The 14867-nt window shown below is 35.1% G+C and overlaps 1 protein-coding gene across 1 annotated transcript in view; it reads right to left on the bottom strand.

Annotated features, from left to right (window-relative positions):
- The window catches only part of LOC106664444 (homeobox protein unplugged-like), a 31185-nt gene extending 16562 nt beyond the window's left edge, over positions 1 to 14623 (bottom strand). Inside the window, exons 1-2 of the mRNA XM_014390146.2 lie at positions 14526 to 14623; positions 649 to 1014 (exon numbers count right to left, since the gene is read on the bottom strand). Of these exons, the coding sequence (XP_014245632.1) occupies positions 649 to 979 (331 nt within the window). The 5' untranslated portion in view covers positions 980 to 1014; positions 14526 to 14623. The remainder of the gene's footprint in view (positions 1 to 648; positions 1015 to 14525) is intronic.
- Between the last annotated feature and the right edge of the window lie 244 nt (positions 14624 to 14867).

The following is a 14867-nucleotide window of genomic DNA, read 5'->3' as shown; positions in this document are numbered from 1 at the left end:
GAAACGCATGTCTCAAGGCGCTGTCGCTCAATGGGCTCATGAGGGACCCATAGATCAAGCTTTTTCACTTTTCCTATGTTCTTTAATTGTCTTGAATTGTCTTGCGAGTCCTCTGGGCTCTGACTGTTTGATAGTGGTTTACTTCCACCTGAGGCATAAGGACATCGTTGTCAATTAAAGTTTGAGGTCTTCCGCGAGGCTCGTTTTCCAATTCGATATTCCCTTCCGAAAACTTAGCAAACCAACGGACGTTCATTTTCCTTCCCATCCCCAAATGCCTTACTTTTATTTCTTGCATTCTCAGCTGCAGAATGACCGAGTTTAAACTCGTAAAGGAATATACACGAAAATCCCGTGTTTCCATGTTCATATTTGGAGGTATACTAAAAAGTGTGTAATGGATTAGCGAGCTCATCAATATAAACAAATGTGGAGGATTAATAACTGCTTAATTATTGTAAACAATTGGACGTATACAATAGAAAACCGCTGTAGCCTTTCTGAATTTCTGAAACTGTGATATCGGACATGTGAAGCAACCCAATTGCTTTTAATTAAGGAAAAAAGTGTTATGAACAGAAACCAACACATCCATATACCTTGCATTGCGGCAGTTCACAAAATGTCAAAAAGCTTTTGAAGAGTTACCTTGAGGTGATTTCGTCGTGAGGTCGTGCGGTGTGAGCGGGCTCCTCGACTCGGACCTGGAATCGTCGCTGTGGGCCGGGGTTGACGCCGAAGGGGGCGACATTTGCGGCGGCCGAGGCAGATAGGGCAGCATATCACCCGGAGGGATGAGCAAGGGCGAAAAGGGCAGCCAGGAGTTGTAAAGGAGCGGCAGAGGGAAATATGGAGTGACCGGGGGCGGCACTGCCCAAGGGCTCAGGTTCCTCACAGCCTCCTCGTCGCATTTCCCTATCAAAGATTCGATGGTGAAACCTCGCCCGCCGGCTTTCTTCCCTTCTCTCTTGTCCTCCATCACTAAAGGTTCATCCTGGTATATTGCTGTAAAACCTAAAATCATACAAAATTACGTATTTAGTTAATACAAATTAAATTGACAGTCTGCTAGGTCTAGTTTTGTTCGATGAACCTAGATCAAGCCTATTATTGGTAGCAGTATTACAAAAAACAGCAATAAATAACTTATAATCACTCTTATACTATGTAAATAGCTAATTAATATTGCTGTGCCTCGATGTCTTGGTCGGCAGATGCATTTTTGCCATCTTCAGTATGGCTCTATATGAAAGAGTTCAGGTTTGATAGTATTTCTCTACATTCTGTTCTTCTGTCGATGTTCTTTTATGGGAAGAATCTTTGTTCATATACACTGAACATATAAAAGGACCTTAATACTCAAAACCCCAAAATGCCTGCCACTGCCAAAGTGACGAAGATAGGTAGACCACAATTATCGGAAAAGATCAAGCTACAGGACATCACCCCGTAGTACTCATGAAGAAATCTTCCAACCCATGAAATAGCTTAAATACACTTGATAGTACATAGATTTTCTATCTTTAAAACGATTCGAAGTTTTCAAGAAAATGATCCTCGTCTACATCATAGTATTTTTGTGGCTCATTATCAAATGGACTAAAACTCAACAAAACCAAGCTTCCCGAAAAATGAAACAGCGTGAAAGAAATGAGAATAACCTCATCAACTGTCTCAAAAACCTATGAATCAAACCTACCTCTATTGGACACATTTATATACGAAGAAGCTAGGAAAATCTCACAGAGATTCCAAAAACAAATAAATTGGATGGGGCTAAATATTCGGGCATGTAGATGTAGATGTAGACATAGATCCGGGGTGTAGTATACTGCGCCCTTTAAGAGCTATTGTATCCCCCGTGCTCTGTCTAAAGCACATCGGTGAGTCCTTTTTCATCCAGAAACTTGATTAGTAGGCCCGGTTTCAATGGTTGAAGCTCTTCTATGGTCACATTTTACATCCGAAAACATTTCCTCTAATGGCTACTGTAGCTCCGCAGTTTGTTAGTAAATGTCCTTGCAGAATCTGCATGTGCCATTTTGGATTATTCCAATCTTCTTTAAGTGTCCTATTAACTTGCAGTGTCCTGTTAGAAATCCTATTAGAAGTCGCAGTTTGTTCCTGTTTCCCTTGACACATTCTGTAATTTCTTTTCTTACAAAATTAGTTAGGAAATTCTTGGATTATCTGTGTCCAATGAGTGAATTCCAAAGTTCCCTCATTCTCTTTTTGTCCTTCTGTCTGAGATACTCGTTAATAGTGTGGGTTCCTATGCTACAGAAGGGTTCAGGTCCTATCAGCGGTGTAGCAGCCCCTTTTCTTGCAAGGGTGCCCGCTTTTTCATTGCCTTCTTCTCCCATGTGTCCGGGGACCCAGCAGAGGCTGACTTTGTTCTGCATACCTAATATGTTTAGTTTGGTTTTGCAGTTCAGCACCATCATTGAACTAATGATAATTGAACTTAGTGCTTTGATGGCTGCTTAGCTATCTGACCTGATAGCTATATTCTTGCTTTTGTACTCTTTACTTAGGTTGAGTCGGGTACATCTTTCGATTGCATGAATCTCAGCTTGGAAGATACTGGTGTGTTTTCCAACGGGTTCTGAGTATTTGGTTCTAGGTCCAAATATTTCTGCCCCTGTGCCTTCTTGTGTTCTAGATCCATTTGTGTACCAGAGGATGGTGGCATTTTTGAAAGAGTTGTTTCCTTCTTTTTCCTATTCTTTTTTGGTACCCAGGTTTATTCGGAAGTTTTGGTTAAATTCAAACATCCTGTTCATGTCGTCTCTTGGAGCCATGAGTATCGGATGGTCTTTCCATATTTTGTTGCTATCTCTACACTTCAATCCAGACTACTATGTGTTCTGGTCTTTTTCTTTCAAAATTTGCTAAAACGAAATCGATCTAAGGATCATACGAATCGAAAGAGATTTCTATGCCAAAGGAAATGATACGTCTGCTGAAATGTGGCAAAAGTTAAACGAAAAAATATACAATATGTCAGATTAATGAGCCTGGATATTTTATATTATATATTTATAAAATGTATAAAAACAACAAACGGCAGCGACACGCTATACTATCAGAAATCAGCGTTATCATCATAACAGCGCGGCATAGAATTGCTAATAGCTGTGAATACTGCACGGAATCTTAGGTGGCTCTCCCACCGACACCGAGTCCATTAGATCTACGCAGGGGTCTCAAATCTTGGATGTCCATGCGATCCTACTGCGAGTGGTGTAAATATTTAAGTTTTGCCCTGGCTAGCCAAATAAAAAAAAGTTAGCATTATTAAAACTGTTGAGTAGAAGTTAGTAGTGTTGTTTATGTCCAAAGTCAGCAGATCAATTCCGAAAAGGACCTCAAACATCGCACTTTAGAATATCTGACAAAAGTGGATTTAATTTTTTTAAAATCTAATCCCAAAAAGCTGCAAATGGTACTCAATAGTATCCATGACTGGACAGGTTCTATGAAAATGTACGAAGAGAAATCCGAACATGTAAATTTCACAAATAGAAAAATAGTAGACAAACCAATCACCTTCAATGGTAAAGTAGTTCCAATCCAGAATTCAGTTAAAAATTTAGGCACTAGATAAAAAATGAAATTGGGAAGCACATATCTAAAAGAAAATGACAAAACTTGATTTCAAATATCGTCAACTTTACTGGAGTAATTCCCGGCTATAATAATGATTTGTAATCATATGTTAAAACGTATATGGATATGGTATACTACTCTAGGGGTGTGCCAAAAGAAGCAATACCCGTTCTACGAAATGTGGTGATACTTCTCGTTAAGTTCACAATAGATCTGAACATTCCAAACATCGCCACGGAGATCACACGATATGCTTATAAGCACTATCTACGTCTTCAACACCAGCCATACATAGACATCAAGGGCAAGACGACTGAAGAGGGCAAAGCCATTTGAATTAGTTATGTAAAAAGTTACAAGGCGAACTCAACTAGATAAACTGTGACACTAATAAATGAACTAAAATGTAGTTATTACGAAACTAGCCATTGTAAAAATTAATAGATTGTCTCATTTGACCATTTTTAATAAATAAATGTTTTAATTAAAATAACAATCCAAAAAGGTTAGTAGAGGTTTCGGAGAAGATCAGAGAACCTACCAGCTACTAATTAAGGCAAATAATGAGGTACTTATGTAATAATGTTAGGGCCTCAAGCGTTTCGCTATTTTCGGAGATGGGTCGGTATTTTGATCGTTTCAATACATTTTACAAAATATTTTAAAATTGCGAACGGACTTTATCTTGCATTAGAATAGGATTGTCGCTGATTTCATCGAGCTTGGCAATGCTTGATGTTCGAAAATTTGATCCACATAGAGAGTGGCCGTCAATGATCCTCCACGAACAACAACCAAATCTGTTCGACTCTCCATTGAAATTCCCGCCCACGCCATCGCTGAGCTACGTTGAAAAGGTTAGCTCTGGGAAAAATTACAAGCTTCGTACCTTTCATTTCGCCTTCTTCACGCTCTTTCACGCCAATCTGGAGATCGTACAGAAAATCTACACTCACCTGTGAAAAGCACAGCAGACCAATTGTTTAAAGACCAATGGCTTTGTTTTTGAGCAAATGGGAGTCGTGCAACTCCGTGTGTTCTGGTCAATTCTGATCTTTTTAGGTGGCGAAAAGCCATCAATCCATACTGATTTAACCTTCTTCGAGCAGTGCGTTTAGATATTTGTACACCTCAAATTTCCTGGGGCTGATGAATCGCTTGAACGCTTGAAGGTGCCGGTTTTGCAAAATTCTCAAAGTCAAAAAACGGCCATCCTTTGGTTCTGTTACCCTACGGCGTCCAGAACCAGGCCTTCTACGGCAGGACCCTGTTTCTCGAAATATCTAACGGCATCTCGCAATGTTTTGTAGGGAACTCCGATGGCAATAGCCGCACCTGATGGAACGTCCTTCATCAATAAGTGCCACACCACGCGCAACATGCTCAACACTAAGTTGCATTTTTAAGTTTAAAAATTGAAATTAAGAAAACAAAGATGAAATCTAAACTGTTTATTGCGTCAGAATTCACATGAGACTGAATAAACATTTTAAATTCCGTAAAAATTAAACATTGAAAAATACTTTATCCTTGTTTTGGATTATAAGTGTGTTTACCTCTAATTGCTACTCCCAATTTAAACCATAGCATAAACAAATATTTATTGATAAGAACAGTGAGACATATTAAGAGCAGAATTTTCTTTTATCGAGAAAAAATCAATTGGGTGGAATATTTTACCTGTACGTGTAGTATAACTTGTGCCCAGTTGTTTTGATAATTGTGAAGCTAAATTATTTTACTACGAATAAACAGTTTTATTAAGTACTATTTGTTACGTGTTATAATGGTCATTGATCAGGTACGTTAAATTAAATTTGTGCCATGCTTTGATGTGAGCCGGATCAGAGGTTTTTTTTTTCAACAGGCCGGAAATCCCATCAGATTTATAACAACGTCTGGTTTATTGTGTCATTGTTTTATAACTAATGTCCCGTACTAAAATATATATTCAGGAGCTGTTGGACGCTTAAGTAGAACCGATGAATATTTATGGGTGTACTCCTCCGACCCGCTCCCTCCAACGAAACCACCAACACATTCGGCCTGGGACCGATTTTATTCAAATTGCCAATAGAACGGTCGCGGAAAGTTTAAAATCTAACATGGTTGTGAACAATGGATTTTTTTACTTATAAAAATTAAAAGTAGATATAGTTGTCAAATGTTTATTCCCCAAAATTAAACTCTATAAAATATTACAAAGTTTATAAAAATAATTATATTATATAAGAAATATGCTATAAAAAAAATCTTACGTACTGAAAATTAAAACCAAATGCACTAGAGCTTTTTTTAAGTATGGATTTAGAATAACAACTTTCATGAAATAAAAAACAACAATGTTTGGTTAATGGCATTGAAATGACCACCCAAAAATTTTATTTTTTAAATAATAAAATAAATAAAAACCGTACAGTATGAAAAAATCGAATAGTGTAAGCCATTAAGGAAGTGTGAATATATATAAACTTCCAGACTTTATTTTCCCCTTTAACTTCCCTTAACGACAGCTATGAAAAAAGGATATCTTCCGTGAACGGACAAATTATAATTACCCGGCATCTTCCCATTAGTTTCTTCACCTAAAAATCTATAAAGATGACACTCACAATAACGGACACAGATATTTTCAGTCGAAAATTCTCCCAAAAGCGGACAGCAGATTCCAGACTATGATTGTACGAAGAATCAGAGAGATCAGAATGATTTATTCAGTGCAAAAGGTGTCAAGAGTACGGCCACACATGAGGATGGATATTGCCAGCACAAACCGAAGTGTGTTAAATGTGCTTGTAAAAGTAATGGAAAAGAGAGAAAAATTCCTTCTTTAAGAATGGTCTACGGTAGCGAATTTTTGGGTCCCCTATTTCGGTATTTGGAGGATGTGGTTTTTTATTGTATATAGATCTGTTTTATGTGTTTTGTCACTATGAGTTTTGATTGAATGCGGGTATTTATTAGTGCGAGTGGTGATGGGTGATGGCGAAATATAACGTCACCATCGCCCCTCCAGGTATGTTTGTGTGTGTGTGTGTGTGTGTGTGTGTGTGTGTGTGTGTGTGTGTGTGTGTGTGAGTGTGGACCCTAATTTTGATTAGACTACTGATATGGTGTGTACGTCGATGGAGGAATATCGGATACTCCACCGACTAATCAAAATGAGGGCAACATAGGTGTGAATGTATTTATTTATGCGACTGTATCATAGAAGTTAGTTAGTTTTAGGTTTTTTTAAAAATATTTTATTTCACATGCTTTATACAAAATATTACATGCAATACAATAACCATAAATATAAAATATATTATTGTATTAAGGCGAAAAGACAATTACTGAAAACTGTTAAATAATAAGGAATAACAATTAATTAAGGTTTTTAGTTGAGGTAAAAAAGTCAATGGCACGAGCGGGATTCGAACCCACGATCTTCGGCTAGAACGCCGCTGCTCTACCACTTGAGCTATCGTGAATTCGATCCACTCGGACACCAACTTCCCATCTCAACCCCACCTTTTGAATTTTCCCTCCTTTTTTGCCATTTTTCAACTGTCGTGTCATCGGATTGGATTCTCGACGACAAATGAAATGGCCACGGAGAGCTTTAGTGAAGTATACTTCATTTTAAATCATTAAATTCACTAATTTCGTGGTCCGCTTGACCAATTAATATATTACAATTAATTAAGGTTTTTAGTTGAGATAAAAAAGTCAATGGCACGAGCGGGATTCGAACCCACGATCTTCAGCTAGATACGCCGCTGCTCTACCACTTGAGCTAACGTTTTTTTATCTCAACTAAAAACCTTAATTAATTGTAATATATTAATTGGTCAAGCGAACCACGAAATTAGTGAATAGAATAAGGAATAACGTTGATAAATAGAAAACCAATTAAAAACTCAATAAGCAAATAACCTAGCATTTAACTAAATCACATTAAAATCTATTGTTTTGATGAATGTGTCAAAATGAACGTAATATTCTTTCATCATGAGGTCCTTCTCATCAGGTGGCCATTTCTTGTCTTGCAGTAGGCACTTACGTATCCAAACACTACGCAGTTGTTCTATTAGTGGGCACTCATATATTAGATGTTTTATGCTTTGTTCTACTGGGAAATTTGTCGTGCAGGAGCATGATGAGGGTTCCTTTAGATGAAAGCGAAAAAAATTACTATTGTTTGGGCCGTGTTCAGTTACGATGTGGGTTAGTGGTGCGGATAGTTGGATGTGCTCCTGGAATCTATCGGCAACTTTGGGAAAGAACTTTTTCGTCTGCCTTCCATTATTTGTACTTGACCAAATATTTTCCCATTCTTCTAGACTCTCTTCGAAAAGCTTATTTGTAATTGATGACTTTGGAGTTTGGTGTATGCCAAATTTAAACTCTCGTCAGTAGATGCTAATTTGGCCTGTCAGCTTCTTCATTTCCCTCTATTCCGAAATGAGCCTTAACCTAGCCTAGTAGTACATTAATATTCTGTTTCTCTAGAGTTTGAATAGTTTTCCTTATTTGCTCAGGCAAAAAATCATGATTATCATAATTAATAATTGACTCTAAAGACACTTGACTGCCACTTAAAATGATAAATTTGGCAATATTACCTTCTGCTTTTTATTCATAACCCATTGTAATCTCTTTAGAATGGCCAAAAGTTCAGTCTGATTATCAGAACATGCCTGATGCAGTCTGTACTTTGCTTCATACATTGTCGAACCATTCTGGAAACAGACAAGAGACCGACACCGTTCTCTGACTTGCTTCCATCAGTATACATAGATACATAATTACCATCGGCCATGTCGGCAGTATATAGGTACTGGATGTCAATAGCATCTGCCGGGTGTTTCCACCCTTAGCTCTAGGTAGATCATAATTTGCTCACGTTGGTGGTTGAAATCATCTAGCTATGTGCCTAATATCGTCAGTTTGGAAGCGATGATCTCCTGGCGTCTAGTTAAGAGGGATACTAGCGACCCAGCCGCATAACGTCGTAGATGAACTCCCTTGATGTACAGAACCCTAGAGTCAGCACATCGGGGAGTGACAAATTTTCAGTTTGAAATCCCATAACAAATTATATTCTTAGTTCACTACCCTATCACTCATGGGTAAATTCGTGGGATATTATAATTTAAAAAAAAGTAGATCCTTGGACGTACAACTCGATCAGTGACTGTCTTGTTAATAAATAATTTTTTAATTGGTGCAAGTGATATGATCAAAACAGCCTAAGAAAAAGACACTTAACCATATTGAACTGCTGAGGTTCAATCAATTAGTGCTATGTGCCAGCAGTTTATTTCAAATAATCCCACCGTATTTCCTTCAACAGTTATTTTCACTGATACTTATTCGTTAAACTAAAATAAAACCCAGAGGCAGATGTGGAGTGAGGCCAAGATGAAAACGGTCTATTAATCCATTATTAAAAACAACATCGTTGTGTCCAATTTGTCAGAAATGGGCTGTTTAACATCGTCGACGTTGAAAAAGAGAACAAAATATGACCAGTTCAAAGCTAGAATCACGGGTGTTGCAATTTCATTTCATCGGCCTCTTAACAATTGGCACAGGTGTCGTTCCCCTTGACGTCAACGGGTTCTGACTAATTGACTGATGTATTCACAACTGTTTGACCACTAGAATTTCTAATATTGATTTTCATTTAAACACATACTCCTGTAGTATATAGCTATGTCAAATGTTAAACATTTTTTTGCCGAATTAAAGATGGTGATCAATGAATCAAATGAATGCACCGTAAGTTTTCAAAAGGAGATTTCTCTAATGATCGCACCTTGGCAATTACAACGACAAGAGCTAATTTAATCTTTGTTATGCAATGATTTATAAATAAGCATTGGAATATTCAATAAGACTAATCGAAACGTTTAATTATACGTGTAAAACATTTCATCATCTTGTATTAAAAGTAGTTCTCGTTCTATTTTAATATGTGAAAGTTGATGTCAGAAAACTTCTTCTAATGCAAAGGACTTTCGAGTTTTACCTGGGTCATCAGAATAGATGATTTGAAACATGTTTTATCAAATAATCAAAAATATAGCGTCAAATTGACAATATTTTTGTTATACTAGTATTACTATTCTCAATTAAAATTCAATGGGCTGTGGTGGCCTCGTTTCCCATTGCCCCTTGAGCCTAACTTCCACGGTGGTACGCATAAGACGAAGTCTAAACCTATTCTATCAACACACCGAAGTGGGCGATCGTGATTCTCGCGGCTTGCCAGGAAAAAGGCTCAGTTGTGAACATGCATGTACGCAAGTGCGTCATATGTGCTGTTTTTAGACATTATAAATATTTTAAAAAAAATACACCAAAGTCAATAAAAAACTGTATGAAATGGTTTTTGGTATACAGGGTGTTCGGCTACTCGTGTTACAAATTTTGCCAGTAGATTCTAAATTCAAAATGGAACCAAAAAGCCCTAATTCACTAAGGTCCGAATCTCAACAGTTTCGGAGTTATTCCCTTTTTTCTGATTTTTTAACATTTCACGATCATGCTTCAAATAAACCATGATAACTCAAAACTAAAAGGTTTTGGACAAATCCGCTGATAATTGAAAAGTACGTTAAATTTCCAATAAGATTTGATTAATACTAAACTTGTAAACGTTGGTGAAATAATTGTTTTAGTAGCCAGAACATTGAAAAATAATTCTTTTTTCACTGTTGAAAAATTTAGCATGTTTTTACTAAACTACTATTTCCAAACCTAGAGCTCAGCAAATTTCAGAAAACGTACTCCATTTAATATCTTTTTAATGGTGTAATTTTTTTTAAAACTTTTTTCAAAGATGAAGAAATTCATGGAGGAGAGGAAAAAACCGTGGTTGACGGATTGGTGAAGTGGAAAGATTAATAATAAATAAATTTTATGAAATTTGGAATGAATGAACTAAAAATTTTTGACTCTTAAAACTCTTTTATTCCGGAGAATCATAATACAATGATCTTTTAATCAAAATTGCAGTCGTGTTGGTAAATAAGTAAACAATTGCACTATTTCGGTTTCGAACCCAAATTAAAAAAAAGTTTAAAAAATTCATACAAAATTTCCTTAAGATTTTCATTTTTTTAAATCTTTCCTCGTTACCAATCCGTCAACCACGGTTTTTACGTTTCTTTCATCAATTTATTCATCTTTGAAAAAAATAATTGAAAAAGTAATTACACCACTTAAAAGGATATTAAATAGAGTTTTCTGAAATTTGCTGGTCTCTAAGTTTGGAAATAGTAGTTTCAAATCACCATAGTAAGTTTTTCAACATTTAAAAAAGAATTATTTTTCAACGTTCTGGCTCCTAAAACGATTATTTCACCAAGGTTTACAAATTTAGTATTAATCAAATCTTATTGGAAATTTAACGTACTTTTCAATTATCAGCGGATTTGTCCAAAACCTTTTAGTTTTGAGTTATCATGGTTTATTTGAAGCATGATCGTGAAATGTTAAAAAATCAGAAAAAGTGGAATAACTCCGAAACTGGTGAGATTCGGACTATAGTTAATTAGGACCTTCTGGTTCCATTTTGAATTTAGAATCTACTGGCAAAGTATGTTACACAAGTAACCTAACACCCTGTATATATATCACGACTTCATTTAAGCATTTACTTTTATTTGATTGATTGATGAATATTAAAATATAAAGGAGAGAAAAGTATTTCAAATCTGACTTTAATTATTTGTGTATTCATATCCTAGGTCTAAAAATTTTTAAAATGTGTATTTATTTACTGTTAATGCAAATTAAATAACCACTCTGCCTAAGAGACGTTTTAAAAAGAAAGTATTTTTATTGTGAAAGATTACAACGGGGGAACCGACACTATAACGGACATAACACGCAACAGAGTGAGCCCTTTTCCTAGTAGATAAAAGCGGTTTTATACATATTTATCTGATTTGACTAATTGGCCTAAGGGCTGATGTGTTTGGTTACGATGATAAGAAGGGCGCTTTTTAGTCTCGGTCCCCTAGGCCAATTGGTTTCTAGATATCAGACACCTCTACAAATGCGATGGTCGTACAATAAATACGTTTTTATGTCATATTCTCGGTTTAATCTTTCTTTACAATTAATATATTCTTAATTTAAATATTTGGGTCAAACAATGATAAATAATTAATTTCGACATGAGCCATCCGAAGGATCTGTCTTACGTAATTATTTTTTTTATAACATCGCGTCCTATATGTATTTTAATTTAATGTAAATAGTGACATATTTACCCTTAAATGATAAAATAAATTAAACATATTCATTTGTTATAAAGCATAACAATATCTTTTTAAAAACGGTCAAATGGTAATATTGAAAATAACACGTGCGATGGACCTACAAAGAATACATTTTCCTGTCGTCTCTCGGTCTAATTTGTCTTGATCGTTAGTACACTTAATTTAATATTTTTTTACTTAATTAATTACATATTGATTTTTAAAAAGAAAATAAATAAGAACAAAACAGATAAGCACAGACATAATGGTTATCCGAAGGATCTGTATAGTATTGGTTCTTGCATATATTTGACATACTTATCCTCAACTAATAAAATAAAATATAAATAGATTTAGAAGCGAATTTAAAAAAAAAATTCATGTTGTAAAATTGATAACAGGAGCCCTCCCTAGTCCCACAAAGAATAAAATTTTTTGTCGTCTTCTCCGGCTAAATTTTGTTGGCAGTTAATGCATACTTTATTTACACGTGAGGGGAAGCAATAAAATAAATAATAAATAATCTGTCTTACTTGGATATTTTTTTGTATAATATTGCTTTTTACATGGATTTTAATTTATTGTATTTGACACATTTATCCTCAGGTAGTAAAATAAAATAAAAATAGGTAAAAAAAGGTCATTCTGTAAAATTGATAACAGGTGCCCTAGTCCCACAAAAAATAATTTTTTTACCGTCTTCTCGCTTTAATTTTTGTTGGCAGTTAATGCATACTATATTTACACGTTAGGGCAAGCAATGAAATAAATAATAAATCTGTCTTACTTGGATCTTTTTTTGTATAATATTGCTTCTTACATGTATTTTAATTTATTGTATTTGACACATTTATCCTCAGGTAGTAAAATAAAATAAAAATAGGTAATAAAGGTCATCCTGTAAAATTGATAACAGGTGCCCTAGTCCCACAAAAAATAATTTTTTTGCCGTATTCTCGCTTTAATTTTTTTTGGCAGTTAATGTATACTATATTTACAAGTTAGGGCAAGCAATAACATAAACAATAAAACTAAAAATAACTAAAAATAAAATAGATAAGCCTAGACATAAAGGTCATCCGTAGGATCTGTCTTACGTGGGTCTTTTCTGTATAACATTGCTTCATACATGTACTTTTTGTCATTTTGTAAAATTGATAACAGATGCCCGTATTCGTACAAAAAATATTTTTTTGTCTTCTCGGTCTAATGTTTGTTGGCGATAAGCTTATTTACAATTGGGGCAAGCAATAAATATATAATAATTTTTAAAATAAATAATAAAAGTAAAGGGCAAAGCATAATAACAAGATAAGTACAGAAATAATGGTCATCAGAAGGATCTGTCTCATATGGATCTTTTATGTATAGTATTGCTTCTGACATGTATTTTAATTTATTGTATTGACACATTTGTCCTCAAGTAATAACATAAGATATAAATAGGTTTAATAAAAATTTTTTTATGAAATTGATAAAAGATGTCCTCGTCCTACAAAGTATCAATTTTTTTGTCGTCTTCTCGGTCTAATTTTTCTTGACGGTTAACGCTTTATTTAAAAATTTCGGTCAAGCAATAAAGATACATAAATAATTATATATCAACATATATAAAGAAAGATAAGTAAGAACAAAACTGATAAGCACAGACATGAAACTTATCCGAAGGATCTGCTTTATTTTGATCGATGTACAATACTTTTTTACATACATAATACTTAATTGACCCATTTACCCTCCAGATCTATATATATACATATTTTTTTTTTTAACTTTAAAGTCTTTCTTTTCATGAATGATACATAATATGAAATAACACATTATCTAATAGGTTAAAGACATCACCATGGTTTTACACCATTAGGGGACTTAGATAATAAAAATATAAATAAGCGTAGAAAGGAATGTCTTCTTCTTGACAAAAAAGGTCATTTTGTAAAATTGATAACAGGTGCCCTATTCCGACAAAGAATACATTCTGTCGTCTTCTTGGTCTAATTTTTGTTGACAGTTCATCTTCCTGTATAATATCGTTTCTTTGTACATAATTAACATATTTGCCAAGTGAGATAAAATACAAACAATATGAAGGAATGAATTTTAAAATAATGCCTTACAGTAAGAAGGGTAAGAGCAGACACGAAGTTAGTAATCTCAAAGGACTTTTTTGTCGTCTTCTTTGTCTAATGTTCGTTGACATTAATGTATGAATCTGTGTTCATGTATGTGAAAACTCTCTCGCGGAATGATCAATCCAAAGAAGTGTAAGTTTTTTTTGTTATTATTTAAAGGGATATCCTTGATTAAGCATGTGGTATATTGCTGGTATAGCACTTTGATTTTTAATTTTAGTTTGTTTTCTGCTTTTATATTTGCTTACTTTCGATATTTTTTCTCTAAAAAAAATATTACTTTGGCAAGTAAAGCGTTTCTGTTTCCTATGTTTGTATTTTAAGTTAAATTTTTTTTTGTGCGTGTGCAATGTCCCCTGGAATCTGCTTTTTTCATACATTTTTTGTATTTCTATTCATTTATATATGTAACCTAATTAGTAAGTGGCAAACGAGATAATATTGCTTTATATTTCGTTTAAAAAAAAATATAATTTAGCCTTTTTATGGCAATTACATCAAATTTAATTTAAATTAAATTTGTACTTACGGAGATTGTTGTTTCCCTTGGATTAAAATAGTAGAAATAATTCCAGAGGACGGAGTTTCAGTCGGTGAATGTGAACGTGAAAGAGCCTCCGGCGGTCACACGGCACTGAATGAGACTAACCGGTTCGCGCGGGGTGGATCGGGACGGGCCACGCCCCCTCGGTCCCTGCCGTTGGATTGGCCGTGCCCGGGCCAATCACGGCCTGCCAATTAGGTGACGTCATAATCACCCCCACCCACTGGCCCGAATTACAGTATTGATTAATTACGATGTAATTTGGTGGCTAATGTCCGCCGGCCACGCCCACTCCTCTAATACCACCCCCGCTCCTTCATCGCTACC

This window comes from Cimex lectularius, unplaced genomic scaffold, assembly GCF_000648675.2.
Source record: "Cimex lectularius strain Harlan isolate CLEC.00 unplaced genomic scaffold, Clec_2.1 scaffold8, whole genome shotgun sequence".
In the NCBI taxonomy this organism is placed as follows: Eukaryota; Metazoa; Arthropoda; class Insecta; order Hemiptera; family Cimicidae; genus Cimex; species Cimex lectularius.
Note: the sequence above shows the minus strand (reverse complement) of the source record. Positions and strands in the feature narration are given on the sequence as shown.